The 17338-nt window shown below is 42.6% G+C and overlaps 1 protein-coding gene and 1 long non-coding RNA gene across 8 annotated transcripts in view; both read left to right on the top strand.

The window, feature by feature from the left end:
* Positions 1-5323, top strand: part of stard8 (StAR related lipid transfer domain containing 8) — an 83733-nt gene extending 78410 nt beyond the window's left edge. For all 7 annotated transcript variants that reach the window (XM_077231091.1, XM_077231092.1, XM_077231089.1 and 4 more), the window contains 2 exons: positions 44-220; positions 3742-5323. In XM_077231091.1, coding sequence (XP_077087206.1) covers positions 44-220; positions 3742-3859 — 295 coding nt within the window. In that variant the 3' untranslated portion in view covers positions 3860-5323. The remainder of the gene's footprint in view (positions 1-43; positions 221-3741) is intronic.
* Positions 5324-7694: 2371 nt separating this feature from the next.
* Positions 7695-17338, top strand: part of LOC143739036 (uncharacterized) — a 36564-nt gene continuing 26920 nt past the window's right edge. The window contains exon 1 of the long non-coding RNA XR_013204128.1: positions 7695-7748. This is a non-coding gene — a long non-coding RNA (uncharacterized LOC143739036). The remainder of the gene's footprint in view (positions 7749-17338) is intronic.

The following is a 17338-nucleotide window of genomic DNA, read 5'->3' on the forward strand; positions in this document are numbered from 1 at the left end:
GTTTGCAGGTGCCTCCTGGTAATTGTAGTATTTTGTGTTGCAGACGTTGGTGTAGTGATCTTCCAAAGGGGCTGTGCGTTCTTGTGTCCTCCTCTGTGGACCATGATAACGTCCAGGTGGAGGCAGGGTTACGGGCTGTGCTTCTGACATCACGCTTCTTTATTGAGCCGTGTGGAATGGGGCGGTCCCGGCTCACACACTACTGCAGAGCTGATCTACGGTAAGACACACCGATTTTTAGGGCTGGTCCGAAAACCATTTTTTGAGCTTCGAAGCTTCGGTAATGAACATCGAATATTCGAAGCTTTGGAATCTCTACAGCCTATCTGTCCGTTGCATTTTGATTATTTCGAGAACCGTTCATCCAAACGACTTCACAAGGGAGTGCAGTGTCGTATTTGGTGCAATATAGATAGACAGGCGAGACGCGAAACGTTCAGAGTTAATAAACTTTTTATAAACTACAGAACAGCGCGAGCCGGATGCGCGCGCGCGCCTCACGCGAGCAGAGCTTATATGCTCCGAGAATGGACACTGCACTGGTGATATAAAACACACACAGGTCTGTTAACTTAAGCAATATTTTTAATAAGGTAGTCTAATATTTTTCTCACTAACAAATTACTGACAAAGTAGGGTAGATTTAAATTAAGAAGCGGCGCGCCTCACGCATGCAGGGCATATATGCTCCGAGAACGGACACTGCGCTAGTGATATAAAACGCACACACACACGTCTTTTAACTTAAGCAATATTTTTAATAAGGTAGTCTTATAATATTCTCACTGACAAAGTGGGGTAGATATAAATAAATAAAAACGAAATTTAAATATAGAAAAACGAAATTTAAATAAAGAAAAACGAAATTTAAATAAAGAAAAACGAAATTTAAATAAAGAAAAACGAAAAATAAACGTGACGTCCCAGTAAAATCTCAAAATCTCCTATATTTAGCTGTAGATTAATTTAGATTGATAAGGGTAAAAAGGATAATACATTTTTTTTCTATTATTCTATGTTCCAGAATGTCAAAGCAACGAACGCAGCTTAACCCAAAATACAAGCTCATGCATGCACTTCTGTCCATACAAACTCCGCTGTTCTGCGCTCTAGTCAGAGAATACTCCCATTGCAGGAACACATTTAGTAGTCCAAGAAGAAGCAAATATATTTATTAAGTAGATATAACGAAGTTATATGTTAACCCTCAGGGGTCTGAGGGGTTTTCTGGGTCCTGGAGGTGTTATGACATGCTCTGACATTTGTGCTTTTTTCAGTTATTTATAAACATGTTAATGGCAAAGGTGTAAATTCAATCTATATAGCACAAACGGTACTACCGTAATATGTGAGCAACATGTATGTGCATGTTTGTATTTTTGAGAGAATATTGTTTATGCATGGTTATTGAAAAAACTAAAACTTAAAGTGTCTGAAATAAGGCCACAAAACACATACTAAATATGTGTCCACAAGACTTTTGACTAATGGGTGTTGTTGCCTAGAGTTTTTGCTTCAAAATGATCTGAAAATCATCCTGCCTAATCATTTACACAAAACAATACATTGATTTAAATTTTATAAGACACCTTTTGTTTGGAAAGGCAATATGCGTGGAGGTGTGTTCACACCTGAGAAGACAAAGGCCGGATAATGTGCCACACACATAATGAGCTACATATTAATAAGTCTCTCACACAGGAGTGTCACAGGGTCCCAAAGAACGCAAGGACAAAAGAAAATATCTATATATACATATTTTACAATTAGAAATTGTAACCAATTACAAATAGGTTACAATTACAACAACAATTACAATTTTAACAATATGTCAAGTGTATTCTTTCTTTGTAAAAAGTATACATTTTATCATACGTATTAAAAAAGGTAAGGATTCATTATTTTGAATATTGGAACAAACACTATAACATCTTAGTTGATAATTCAATATACCTACTTTATTTTTGACAAAACATCATATAGTATATTTAACATGAGCAGAAATTGGTGAACAAAAGCTTACCTATTTAATAGGGCTGGGTAAAAAATATCGATTTCTCGATTTTAATCGATTCTCATTTTTACGAACCGATATTGATTCTTAAATCCCAAGAATCGATTAGTCATCCTGTTTTCAGTTGATGAATGAATGGAACATTGTAGCGCGCATCCCATCCAATAAACGCAATAATCTTTGTGCTTTGTTACTATTGATATGAAACAAAGTCTCAGATTTCAAATTACGTCCATTTTCTTACGAAATTCAAAAACATAAATACCGTTTTGGTGCTGTGGCGTGAGATCGCTCTGGCTCAGCTCAAGAGAAGCAGCAGCGCCGAGCACACATAATCTTCTCTTTCGCCTTAATATTACCAGTTACAGCGTGAAATAAACATGAATGAGCATCTGAAAGTGTGTTAAAAGATAGAGTATAACTTATCGAAATCCTTGTTGTCACATGGAATCGCTCAATCATTGTTTCAACCGAGGAAAGACGTCAGTGAAACAGCTTGTAAACAATGTCATGTAACGTCACATTTACCTCAGAAAAACCATATCCAGTGACCATGAACTCGTTAGTCAGCTAGAAAAATGAACTCTAGAGAGGAGCATTTTGCTAAATATATGCACCATATTACATATGCATTTTATGTTATTTTATAATTATTTTATGTTTTTCAATATTTAATGCATGTTTGAATAAATCTGGCAAGTTTTTATGACAGCCACCATTTAAATATTTATATTTCATATAACTTTATTATTAGAAAAATAAATAAAAGTGTAATTGTTTGTATACAAATCAGTAAATCTTTACCTTTAATATTAGGCTATAGTAGGCTAATGAAACAATTTTAATGATACAACTGACTCCCATAGTTTACAGCATTGGTTAAGAGATTTGTTTTCCTTGAGAAAATTTGCCATATATTGTACCTGATATCCAAAATAATCAATATCGAATCGAATCGTAATCGAAATCGAATCGAATTGCAAGCTTGTGAATCGAAATCGAATCGAATTGTGAAATTTGTGTCAATACCCAGCCCTACTATTTAATGTGACAGTAGTCTTTTTTTACAGTCAGAACTTTATAATCCATCCAAAACTAATCACAAAATCTTGTCTAAACATTCATATTTAGTCTGTAACATATTGTGTATGATATATTAGCATATACATGTTAATTTGCAGTTTGTTGCTTATACAGACATTTTATTTCAACATATTTCAGTCTATTTTTACTCTTTTTACTAATTTTAATCTTAGTAGGCTATAGCAATATAGTTTGGATGTGTTCATGTAAATTTAATAACTTGTTTACTAATGTAGATGCGAGAGTGAATGAACGGCACAGACACGCGCTGTATAACTGTAGTAAAAAAAAGCGCGCGGGCCTTTGCCGTTCATTTATCATTTAGCCTACACACAGACACGCAATTCATATTTAAACAGTCTTTTTGCGGTTTATATTTTGCGGATGCCAGGTGTGCAAAAAAAAAAGAAGAATATTCGAATGTCACATTTTCAAATCGAATACCAACACCCCTAACGAATATTCGAATATCCGGGTCCAGCCCTACCGGTTTTACGAACAACTTGCTACATCTCTCAGGCACATGACTGCTTGTGTTTTTTGAGGCTCCTCAATACACTGAACAAAAATAGCACGCTTATGTTTACAATAATATTAATTGAAGGTCACCATGTATTTGAATCTTTTGTATTTCTGTTCCACAGGGGGCGCTCTCCTGATTGGTATAATAAAGTGTTCGGCCATCTGTGTGCGATGGAGCTTGGCAGAATACGCTGTTCTTTCCCAGTTCTAACAGCACGAGGACCTGAAACCAAACTCTAAACCCACTTGGGTTAAATCTGAGAATATTTTGTTGGAAGAAAGAATAAGACTTATGAGAGTGAAGGTGTAAAACAAAGTTGGCCGCGCAAGTCGGAAGGTGGAAAGTAAGAACTGTAGAGAATGTTTTAAACTGGGAATGAATGACAAAGAACACAGTACTGAGTAGAATAGTAGTTGTACTATGCAAAAAAATTAAACCCATTGTGGTTTTAAAAGCCATGGATGATTAATGTGAAAAAAACTCAAGCTCGCAATCATACTGTTGATATTGCGTCTAATCTTGTATGTGTTTTGTTTGTGTAATTGTTTATATCGGTTTGTGTTAAGCAGTGTGTCTCGATACACATCTGGTATGCCTTAAAATCTTTGTCTAATAATCCAGTGTGGTCTGTCAGACCCCTCATTCATTCTCAGGGTACATGTAAACAAGTGTTGCTTTTTGACTTGCACAGGAATTTTGCCACGTGGCAATGATAATGACCAGTTGGCAAAGAGAACCAGCCAATCACCAAACATTCATAACATCATATGACACGTGATGTGCTGTTATAAGCTCCATGTGTACTTTGCATTCTGTAGGACACTTTTTGCAATTGAAATGACTAGGAAAAAGTGTCCCAATCAACCCAAATTCACCCTACATCATTTGTCAAAAGCGACAGTCTCCCTAAACATGTCTGTGTGTTTAGCAAGTGGTGCTGTTAAGCAAATGTGACATCTTCTCCACGGACACAGTACATGATAATCTGATGTATGCAGGCCAAATTGAATCAGTCTGACAGTTTTCTACATCGGTTATTTTTGTGACCTCAATCCCTTTCTTCCTTTTCCACCACCCCCCTTTTTAATTTATTTGCGTCAGCCATTTGCATGTGGCAAACTTCATTTGTGAAGTTTTTATAACTTAACGTCTGCATGGAATCCATGGGAATGATATTCAAGAGACTTTCTTAATACAGCTTTATGTTTATAAACTCCCCTAAAGGTAAAAAATAATTTTTATACACTTAGATAATTCTCTTTTCTTATCACTGTTCTTATCTGTTATTATTATAAGTTCTAACTGCCTAAGTGCCTATAAGCAACTAAAGAGAAATTTGCGTATGTGTTCGTCTAAATCTGTGCTGTTTCACCAGGTCATTATGTAATATCAGTATTTTATTTATTTAAAAGTATAACTGCATTATACATGTTGTTTTAAGTGTTCTGCCTTGAAGTGAAATGGTTCAAGTGCCACAGTGTGGTTATATGTTGATTTTTTTCTAATGTACAGAACTCTGGTCCATTTACCCATAATATTTAAGTTGTTTCAAGTCTTCCCTTTTTTGAATGATAATTCAGTGTTAAACACAGGTGTCATTTTTGTTGATCTGATTGTCATTTTCAATCATACTCTCTTGTGTATCGTGCCAACTTAGCCTTTCGTGCAATGAGAATAAAGGAACCTTTCCAGGAAAAAAAAAATGGTGTTTCTATTTTGGCTTTTATAAAGACGGAAGGTGTTAAGTCTGAAAACAGAATTTAATTCAACTAACAGGTGTCTTGCAGTGAGCAGCTATCCATTTAAACCACATTGGTGTCCTGCTTGCACTGTAGGGCACAGGTTTGGTTGGCAAACAAACATTTCAGTAAATGTAATATAGAGCTGGTGGTGGAGAACTCCCATTTACACAAGCTGCTTTTCTACAGTATTTATTCCAAATTAGTTTGATTGATACAGAGAAATGACTAATTCTGAGTCGCATTCTGTGTGCTGACAGTCTGCCCTGTCGCACTGAAAACTCCTTGTGAGCTGTCATTTCTCTGGGGAGTTAAGTGCTCCTTATTTTTGCCTTGTTAATTATTAAAGTGTCTAAAATTGACCAATTATGCTGTATTGACAGACTAAAAGGAGAACGTTCCCGAGCACCTTTTAATGTTGCATGAGAGTGAATTGTTTTTGAATAGGTCAGAAAATATGTTCAACGATGGGTTGGGTTAGTTAAAGGAAATTCAGTTTGTTTCAAATGTCAGAGTACAGACATCTGTCAACTGCAGAAAGTGACCCCCCCCCGAAAGTTATATTCCCTGATAGTTAAATAATTGTCCTCAGATATCATCCCGATCTCTATAACACCCTTAGTTTCTGTAAATAATAAAATAAAAAAAGATTTGTTTAGCTAATCAGAGGGTATTTATGGCGTTTTCTACTTGTCAACCATTTGCTGTGTTCACAGTCCATATGGGTCGCCAAAGCTTAGACCGTGGTGGGTTTGATGAGGGTTGGTGCAAATTGACTCACAATTTGAACTGTCACGAACAACATGCAAAGCTAAACATCCTAGAAAAAGAACAGGATGATAAAGGGAAATAAAGAGACCAGAAGACGACCACCATCAATGCGAATTCACCCCTGCCCCATGAGGTCTTTGCACGACACCGATGTAGGCTATGCATTCATATTTTTCTCTTGCTTCATAAACTACATTCTGATTTTATCTTAAGACATTCACAAAAACATGCACAACATAAGAATATCAATGAATGCAACCAAATGGCAAATGCTCAATTTAACCCAAGAAAGACGTTTGGGCAATAGTAGCCTATAAACACTGCAACCATTTGCATGTAACCAATAATATATTCTGGGAAAGAGTTTTTCCTTGAAGGATACTCTTCATATGAACTCATTTAACCATGTACGGGGGGGAAAAGAGCATGCCAACCAAAAAAAGCTTTAAATGTTCAAAATAGCCATTATATATATATATATATGTATGTATATATGTATATATATGTATGTATGTATATATGTATATGTATATATATATATATATATATATATATATATATATATATACACCTAGAGCAGTGTATGCTGAACACACACCTGGAGCAGTAAGCATCCTTTGCTGTGGCGTCTGATTGGAGGCGATTAGGGGTTAGGTGCCTTGCTCAAGGACACCTCAGTGGAAGAGAGTGCTGTTCATTCACTCCCCCACCTACATTTTCCAGCTGGTATTGAGAATCAAATTAGTAAAAAGTACAATATTTGCCTCTGAGATCTATTGGAGTATAAGTATAAAGGTGCATTAAATGGAAATACTCAAGAGAAGCAGAAGCTGAAATTCACACTTAAGGTCGATACGTTTTTGGGCATGATGATTTCATGATTTCTGTCCAATACCTGAACCAGAAATTAAATAATGAAGATGGATCTCAAGTGCAAACTCTAATCTTAAATTTTTATGCATCTTTTTTTTTTTTTTTTTTAGATCTATTAACTGAACCTTGTAGTAATTACAGTAATTTGACAGACTGACATTTTTAGAGGTCCAAATTTATTTTGCACAAGTTCCTATAAACCTCAATAAAATTGCAGATTCTTTGAATTTGATGAACAAATAATTGATGAACAAACAAAGTCTGCATTTTAAACTCCTAATTATTGTTCAATTTCAAATCCAATATGTTGAAGGACAGTGACAAAATAACCAAAAATGGATTTAGATCAAATATCTAATGATACACATTAACTAAAGCAGACTACACAAAATACCTCTATTATTTCAAAATGCAGTCATTTAATCAATTTACCAGCGAGCGTGCTTGTCCCAACTTCCTTTTTCAATTGATTTAGTATTACCAAAGTCTACTTTAAAGAAATCTCTCTTCAACCAAACATCAGTTTGTAGATCATAAACAGGGCATGATTTGTTTTATGTACATTGTTCTTCATTTCTCTCTAACTGGTTGAGAATTTTTTTTAACAAAATGATTTTTTGAATAAAAAAAATTTAATCTTGTTTTCCAGTAAAAATATCCATGTAACAAGATAAATATACCTCTGGAAAAAAATAATGAGGACCAACTTGAGCAAAGCACTTACAATGAACCCAGCAATCCCCAGGTGAGGGTTTCCCATTTCAAAATGAATTTGGATATCAAAGTATGTGCTAAATTAAGAAAAATATAATGTAAGGTCCTGTCGATCACCTGCCTAAAAACTGAAGCGTTTTCCTGTTCTTTCGAGCAGCTTGGCTCGAAGCCTTTCACAGGCTAGTGGTCTTTTGGAGTGCTTTTGTGCTTCCTCTGTGTTATCTCCAGCTACAGGTTACTTGACTCCGTTTGAAAATTTGCCTGTAGCAGTTGATGTGGCAGGTTGCCATGCGCGTAAATTGCACGGGGATTACGGGGGTCATGACCCCCTCAAAAATCAGATCCAGCAAATATACTATTTTTCAAGTATATTACTTAATTTTTTTTTTATTTTTAAAAAAAAATTCAAGGCGACCGTTATTGATCGTAGTATAACTTTAAGGTTCCCATGGAGACGCGTCATTCATTGCTTGTCGCACCGCAGCCACAATAGCTGAATGACTGATGATGATCTGCTTTTATTTCCTTTTTTATTCAAAATTTCACAGATTTGTTAGCTAAATCAGGATATATCTGATATTCCGATTGTCAAATATGTGCAAGTGGATGTGTTTTGTTCAAACACCTTTATAACGATCGCGTTAGTTGAGCTGTATGCCCAACGTAACGACTCGGTTACTAACGTAACCTCGGTTCCCTGAGAGGAGGGAACGAGTATTGCGTAAGTAGCTTACGCTATGGGAAAACTCCTTTTCTCGAGAATACTGAAGTCTTTATGTAAAACGCATTGCAGCTGCACAGCTGACAGCAATGAACGAAGGAAGCTCGGTCATTGGCTGTGCTGCGGCAACTTGCTCAAACCAATGACGGGGCGACTCTGAATGCGCGACCAATGAGCGCGCTTCGCGCCCGCGCGCGTCAGAGCCCGCCAAGATGGGCGTGGCCAAGAGCTATTTATTGGGCGCCCCGTCATGAGAGTTCTTTAGCTTAAAACGACTGAAGCGAACTAACCAAGCACAAGCACGGCAGCTTACGCAATACTCGTTCCCTCCTCTCACGGAACCGAGGTTACGTTAGTAACCGAGTCGTTCCCTTTCGAGAGGTTTCTCCTATTGCGTAAGTAGCTTACGCTATGGGAACACCATGCAAAATGCCGTGCATGCTGAACTTCGCCTTATGATAGCCAGAGGCAGGTGCCTGAGCTGAAAAGCAAAGTTATCATCCAACTAGCCGGCAGAGGCGAGCTTTATATGTGGGAAAAAATACAGAGCGGCTAGAAGGCGCTCAGTGTGACACAAGCACATACATAATCTAGATACGAACTCGTAGTTCAACTAGCATCATGCTGATAGTACATTGGAATGCAATGTCGGGACCTGTAGGTTGTAGAACCTGATAAATGTGGACGGTGAGGCCCAGCCTGCCGCCGCACAAATATCCTCGATCGGTATCCCGCTCGACCATGCCCAGGAAGAAGCCACACTCCTGGTGGAGTGTGCTTAGACTCCCCAGGGGCTTTGAATTCCCTTAGCTTCATAAGCCAGTGCTATAGCCTCAACTATCCAGTGAGAGATTCTCTGCTTTGAAACGGCGGAACCTTTCGTACGGCCGCCAAAGCATACAAACAGTTGTTCTGTCTGTCTGAATAGGGCAGAACGCTCCAAATACACTCTGAGAGCCCTAACGGGGCAGAGTAGATTAGCGTCGTGTTCGTCTGCTGGAGACGACAGCGCAGTTAGGGAGTTGCTCTGAAGGGAGTGGTGAGCACTTTAGGAATATACCCGTGTTTCGGTCTAAGGACGACCCTGCAGTCGTTAGGTCCGAATTCTAGGCAGGCAGCGCTTGTCGAAAGCGCGTGCAGGTCGCCCACTCTCTTGACCGAGGCGAGTGCCAGCAAGAGCGCAGTCTTAAGCGAGAGCTGTTTAAGGTGCACGGTTCGGAGTGGTTCGAACAGGGGCCCCTTAAGAGCGTCTAGGACAGTAGCTAGGTCCCAGATCGGCACTGAGGGGGGGCGTGAAGGGTTCATCCTCCTAGCGCCCCTTAGGAAACGAATAATTAGGTCGTTTCTTCCCAATGGACGTTCCATTACAGGGTCGTGTGACGCTGTGATGGCCGCCACATATACTTTGAGCGTGGAGGGGGTGCGGCCCGCCTCCAGAAGCCCTTGTAGAAAAGCGAGTACGTTCGTAATCTCGCATGTTTCAGGGTTCAGGCCCTTGGCATTACACCAGTCACTGAACACTTTCCATTTCTGAGAATATAAGCAGAGACGTTGAGGGCGCCCGCGCCTCAGCGATGGTTTTTAGTGCTCCGCTCGTGAGGTTCCTGGGAACCCGTTGAGGGGCCATGCATGAAGGGCCCACAGATCGGGGCGGGGATGAAATATCATCCCGCTGGCCTGACTGAGGAGGTCTGGCCTCAGTGGAATCGGCCGTGGTGCAGATTGCATTTGCATCAGATCTGGAAACCATGTTTGGTTCTTCCAGAGTGGGGCTATCAGAAGCACTGCGTTTTGCTCCTCTCTGACCCGACTGATGACCTGTGGCAGCATCGCGATCGGGGGAAAGGCATATAAGGGGCGGCTCGGCCAGCTCTGGGCGAGTGCGTCCGTGCTTTTCGTGAAGAAAAGAGAGCAGTGCGCGTTCTCCTTGGAGGCGAAGAGGTCGATCTCCACTTTGCCAAAGGTTTTCCATAACCACTGAATCGTCAGCGGGTTGAGAGCCCATTCTCCTGGGAGAATCTTGTCTCTGGATAGCATGTCTGCCCCCTGGTTCAGGGCGCCTGGCACATGCGCTGCTCTCAGCGAGCGCAAGTTGTGCTGGGACCATAAAATGAGTCTCCTGGCCATTGAATGCATGGAGCTCGACCTGAGTCCACCCTGGCGATTTATGTACGACACTACCGTCATGTTGTCCGTTCGGACCAGGACGTGTTCGTTTTTTAGATGTGGAAGCAGGGCTCTGAGAGCCAAAGCGACCGCTTTCATCTCCAGACAGTTTATGTGTAGGCGCTTTTCCGGGTTTGACCAAAAGCCGGAGACAGGCCTGCCCTCTTAAACCTATTTTGGAGGCATCTGTCGTTATCATCTTTCTCCTTGTGTTCACACCCAGACTCACGCCTGACTGGTACCAGTCGGCGGCTTTCCAGTGCGTCAGGGCTTATATACAGCCGTGGTTCGCTCTGATTAAAAGGTGGCCCGAACGCCACGCGTGAGTAGGGACGCGGCTCTTGAGCCAGCGTTGGAGAGGGCGCATATGCAACAATCCTAGCTGGAGTACGGGCGATGCTGAGGCCATGAGACCGAGCATCCTCTGAAACCGCTTGACGGGGGCGCGCGCGGCCGCCCTGAATGATGTTGCAAGGCGCCGGATGGTGAGCGCGCGCTCTGATGAGAGACGCGCTGTCATTTGCATCGAGTCTAGAACTATTCCCAGGAAAGAAATCCTCTGGCTGGGAGATAGTATGCTTTTTGCAAAATTGATTCTTAGACCCAGGCATTCTAAATGGCTGATAATCCAAGATCTGTGTGTTATTAACTGACTCTCTGATTGTGCTAGGACCAGCCAATCGTCGAGATAATTCAGTATTCGCACTCCCCTTCGTCTCAAGGGGGAAAGTGCTGCATCCATACATTTCGTGAATGTACGGGGAGCCAGGGACAGGCCGAACGGAAGTACTGTGTACTGGTAAGACTGTCCCTCGAAAGCGAATCTCAGAAACGGCCTGTGATGAGGCGCTATTGGAATGTGAAAGTAAGCATCTTTCAGATCCACTGAGAGAAACCAATCTCCTGGGATATGCTTGGTTGTTAAAATTCTGAACGAGCGAATCATTAGTGCTTTGTTCAGGTGTCTGAGATCTAGGATGGGGCGGAGACCGCCATCCTTTTTCGGGACGAGAAAATAGCGGCTGTAAAAACCTTCCTCGCTCATAGAGGGGGGAACAGTTTCCACAGCGCCCTTTTCTATTAGTTTGCGCACCTCGGTGCGTAGAACATGTGAACACTCCTTTCTCACTTTCGTCTCGACCACAGTCGTAAAACGTGGTGGTCTGCGAGCGAACTGGAGCGAGTATCTGTGCTTTACTATATCCAATACCCATTTCGGCATATCTGGAATGTTTTCCCATGCCGCTGCGTGTACAGATATGGGCTGAATACAGGCTAGGGGCGGGCCGCTGTGACGTAGGGACCCGGCCAGCGAATCGCCTGAGCTCGTAGCTCTCAGAGGCGTGGGCGCGCGCTGAGTGAATAGGAGCGTGTGTGATTACAACAGCGCGCGCCGTGTCTGTAAAACTCGCAGCCTTAGCTGGGGTTGTGTTTGACACTGTAAGGACAGTGTTTATAAGTGGGGGTGCATAAACAGTGGTAGGCACACTCGTCACTTTTATAATGTTTCCCGCTTTTACTGGGGGTGAATTTATAACTGTGTGAACAGTGCTTGTGTGTAGTGGTGCGTACATGACCGTAGGCACGTGATCTACATTCATGGGGCGCGCAGCCTAAGCTGGGAATGAATTTGGCACTGTTTTGACAGTATCTGGGAATGCACACTTTGTGGACATGTGAACCCTTAGTGACACAGGCAGAAAAAGACTCTTTTTGTGTTTTCTGTGCGTCGCCGTAAAAACGGGGTTTGTTTGCAGGTGAGCGAGCTCTTTGACTGGCCCATTGACTGCTGTATGGACATATCCAGCCGCCTGTAAGGGGACTGGGTAATGTTTGAGCTTTTGCAGAGAGAGTGGTCCGGCTTTTGCGAGACACGCACTCTCTCTTCTCATTCCTGTGGCTAGGACGGCTTTCGAGGCTCAGGGTTCAGCACAATCTTGGGCCGAGGACCCTGTCGCTCAGACGGCGGCTTGCGGTTATGAGAGCGCGAGCGGCGTCGAGTGTCAGCCTGAGGCGCGGGCTGAGAGGCGGTGGGAGCTGTTCTAGCCCGCTGCGGCTGTAGCGGTCTCTGTCTGCTCTGCGATGAGCTGGAGCGCTTGGGCAGGAAATGGCGCATAGCTTGTGAAGCGTTCTGGGCCTCAGTGAAGCGTTCGGCGAAACCCTTAACCGCCGGTCCAAACAGCCCGCTGGTGGAGATAGGCGCGTCGAGAAATATCGCCTTATCCGCGTCCTTCATCTCCGTCAGAGTTAACCACAGATGGCGCTCGAGAACAGTCAAATTAGCCATGGCACGGCCAATAGACTGGGCGGTGGCCTTCGTGGCTCGCAGAGCTATATCAGTTGCGCTGCGTAGGTCCCTGAAGGCTTCGGGTTCGGGGCCAGACTCGTCCATAGAGCGGAGAAGTTTGGCTTGGAAAACTTGAAGTACCGCCGTTGAGTGAAGCGCTGATGCAGCTTGGCCGGCGGCGGCGTAGGCACGACCGGCGAGAGCAGAAGTAGTGCGGCAGGGCTTCGAGGGGTGGGAAGCTTTGGCTTTCCATCCGGTGGTGGAGGGCGGGCAGAGATGATTGGCCACGGCCTCCTCGAGGGGCGGTGTTCCCTCGTAGCCTCTTTCCTTCGCGCCGTCCACAGAGGAGAGTGAAGAAGAAAAAGAAGGCTTTAAGCGCGCAGAGTGGGGGGCTTTCCACGACTTGGTGAGTTCGTCGTGAACTTCCGGGTAGAAGGGAGAAGTCCTTTGCCGAGGGGCCTGCTGGCACCCCTGCAGAAACCACTCATCCAATCGGCTCCGGGTTGGTTCTTCGGGAGAAGACCAATCGAGCCCGGGGTCTTCCACGGCCTTAGAGAGGACACGGATTATCTCGGTATCCATGGTGGAGCCCCCGCTCGTGCTAGCTAGCGTCGACGGGGCAGGGTCGAGAGTGGAGCCCGGCCAGTCGTCCGATGCAGCGTCGATGGACAAGCTGTCATCTATTCCCCCATCGTCCTCGGACGCGCCGAAAGTCACAAGGCCCACCGCTCTGCTAGAGGGGTGTAGGTCCGGCTGGGTGAACTGAACCGGCGGTGGGGAAGGCAAGAGCGGCGGTGAAGCACGCGGAGACTGGCTCGGTGTGACGTCACTGAGCTCAGGTTCAGGAAGCCTCTGTGAGCGGCGCTTTTTCTTAGTGCGCGGCTCAAACAGAGGGGTGGCGGCGATGGGCTCGCTCACGGCGAAAGCGGCGAGGCGAGCCCGCAGTGCGGAGAGACCCAGGTCATCACATTCCGGGCATCCGCCCTTGGTCAAAGCAGCTTCTGCGTGGTCCCGGCCCAGGCAGCGAGCGCAGATGATGTGACGATCCCCGTCCGGGAGAAGGTCTCTGCACGACGCGCAGGAAGGCATTTGAAACAACGCCTCAGAAAATTGCTCTTTTACAAGTGTCGCGGGGCGAACAGATGTAAAGATACTTGCGTGTGTGGCACGCCGGATGGCTCAGTAGGATGGCGTTCGAAGGCGGCTGAAGGTGCCGACGTCCTCGTAGCAATCCCGCTGGTATGCTTTTCGACGACGGCGAAGGCTTCAATAATCCGGAGGATCCAGCGAAGAAGGTGTTCGCTGAAGGAGATTAAATCTAAAGAACTCTCATGACGGGGCGCCCAATAAATAGCTCTTGGCCACGCCCATCTTGGCGCGCGCGGGCGCGAAGCGCGCTCATTGGTCGCGCATTCAGAGTCGCCCCGTCATTGGTTCGAGCAAGTTGCCGCAGCACAGCCAATGACCGAGCTTCCTTCGTTCATTGCTGTCAGCTGTGCAGCTGCAATGCGTTTTACATAAAGACTTCAGTATTCTCGAGAAAAGGAGTTTTCCCATAGGGTAAGCTACTTACGCAATAGGAGAGACCTCTCGAAAGGGAACTTACTTTAGGTAGGCTATCTTATTAAGATACCTAAAAAAAACACGTAAGTTACATTATTGGGAATTTACCACCTCCGGCTCAATTTGAGATTATTATTATTATTATTTTATTTTTTGTTCTTTTTGCATGGAGTTTGCAAAGTGACAAAATGAATCAAAGCACAACTAACCTTAGTCCACACTTGTATTTTCTCAGTTTCTGAATTTATCTGAGGCTAAATGCAAACACAATTTTTTTAAAGGGTAACTTAACACTAAAACAACTTTTTTTAGTTAATTATCTGTAAGAATGGAGCTTCATAAATGCTGTTCATTGATTAGAGTACATTTTTTGACATTTGGGTATAAAGTGTTTTAATTTTCAAATAAATGATGTAAAAACGTCTGAGTGCTGCCCTCTTCAGGTTAAACGGAAAGCTCCTGCAGTAGGGGTACTCTCTGACGTAGAATACTCTCTGACGTCACTCTGTCACGCCCTTGGTGCGAACTCACCACGCCCTTGGCAGCCCCTGGTATAAAAGCATATGGTTCCGTCAAAACTACTGTAGCGAGTCAGGAGTTGGAATTACGAGTATTGAAAACGATCAGGATAGATATATATTAGCATCTAGTTAGCATAGCATTTATATAGTTATTTAGATTATTTCGTGTAGCCTAGGTAGTTAATCTCGCCTATAGCTCCAGTGTGCAACCTGCATTTTACGTGGGATTGCTTCTCCAACGCAGTGGAGGTGGAAATGGGCTTCTCCACACAGCTCGCGCTCCCAAACGCTGCCCACTTTCCCAGCATTTTTCAAATATTGCAAGTGGGTGGAGTCAGGCTTTGACCAGGGGTTTAGTTACCCTTTAATCTACTTTTGAGTCTTATTTCATGCAAAGTGATAATATAATAGCACTTTCATTTTCTCTATTTGAAAGTTTTTAATGCTGTTATTTGATGTTAAGTTTTTAAAATGTGATGTTACAAACAAAATGTCTTCAAAAGTATGTAGAAGGTGGTTACATTTATTTCCTTTCAAGTAACTTAACACATTACATTTCCGTTTGCACGTGTAGGCTATGCTGGTTTAATTTCTTTGTTTTTCTACTATTTAGTTTATTTTCTTGAACTGCCATTTCTTATCCTGGACTGCCACCTACTGGATAGAAAAGGCAACAGCCTAGTAATTATGTGAATAAAAATCTACATGTTTGAATAGCCAAAAAAAGGATAAATCATAGGTGGTATTCCACACATTACCTTGGTGTTAGGGTTGCCTACTCTGCACATTGAAAGTGAGTGGTAACTTCAGTAATTTGCATTTATCGTGCTAAAAATCGGACACCAGACACTATGCTGACCCAAAGGGAAAATTATAATAAAAAAGAGACACGTTGAACTTTATAAAGGTGCAAACTGCACTCCAGTGTGACACCCTGTATTGTGTAATGTATTGAGAGTTGAATTGTGCATAATACATTTGCTGCATGTAGGTGCCAAATACAGTGATGCAATTGATTCATCTTAAATTATTATTTTTTTATAAGATATTGAACACACACAAAAAATCAATTAAGTGGAAGCCGCCACTGCTGGCTAGTGTTTAAACACTTAATTTAACTACTGTGTCATTATGGCATAAATAGTCAAGTGAACAGCTGCATTTACGTTAAGTAGCCTAAATCAGTAAAAGTATCACAATGTATTTCTAATACAGGAACGGCAAATTAGCATGCTACCCTTTACACAAGAAAATTATTCAATAAATAAATTAATTAATAAATATGCCGCAAGTTTAACCCCCCCCCCCCCCCCAATGGTAGACCCAAAGTTACGCCCTTGCAGGTTGCATAAATGTATTCTGCAAGTTTTATTCACATGGCCACAAAAGGGGTTGGTTTTAATTTAATGCACTTTTCACACTCTCTCTCTCGCTCTCTTTCTCTCTCTCACACCCTGTCCTTTTCTCTTTTCAGACTTGATTGTGCCTCATCTGTTGTATCGATTAGATGAATAGATTTTCTGATAGCTTGGCTGGCTCAGGTGGCAGAAAAAGTCACGGAGGCCACATTTCAGGCCTGTTTGAAAATAATTCTTGTACTATTGTTTGTTAAATAAGGCTATACCTGAATCAATGACAGCTGACCCTATAGTGGGTCAATTCTTTTTGACTGCTAAATGAAGCATTGGCTGTTACTGATACAGCATTATAAACATAATAGTTGCATTTGAATCGATCTGAGGTCATTATATACATTATTAAAATTAGCCTATTGGTTGATTTGAGGGCCTTTTGGAAATAATAGGTGGTAAATCAAAACAAAGCCTAGCGTCAGCTTTAGCCTCGGATGGCATGCCCACGGTCTGATGTGTATAGCACACTGATCTGGGTTATTTATCTAAAAAGTGTGCTTACATGGTACAACAAGCACTTCTAAGGATGACATAAAAATTATGGCATAATTTGCTGGGCATAACATCTTTGAAAGGGATTGAGATTTTTGTTTAAAGCCACTTTGCAGCAAATAAGATTTCTCCCGCAATTTAAAGGTATGCAGGACAGGTGAATTGAAAAGAGTGTGAGTGTGAATGTGTATGTTAGACCTGCGATGGACTGGCCATCAAGGGTGTTTTCATGCCTATAGCTCGAGCTTACATACCTGCCTGTAATTTTCAAGTAACACTGAAGATGTTGATTAGCTTGTTCAGATGTGTTTGCTTAGAATTGGAGCTCAACTCTTCAGGACAGTGGACCAGCAAGAACAGAAGTGAAGGACCCTTGTCGAGTGCATGCAAAAGAAAACACACAATTACATTTTTTACTAAGAATGTGTTCTGAGTGAACAGTTTTTTTAACAGAATACA

Source organism: Siphateles boraxobius, unplaced genomic scaffold (assembly GCF_051911475.1).
Source record: "Siphateles boraxobius isolate OS27281-9 unplaced genomic scaffold, OSU_SipBor_1 16, whole genome shotgun sequence".
Lineage (NCBI taxonomy): Eukaryota > Metazoa > Chordata > Actinopteri > Cypriniformes > Leuciscidae > Siphateles > Siphateles boraxobius.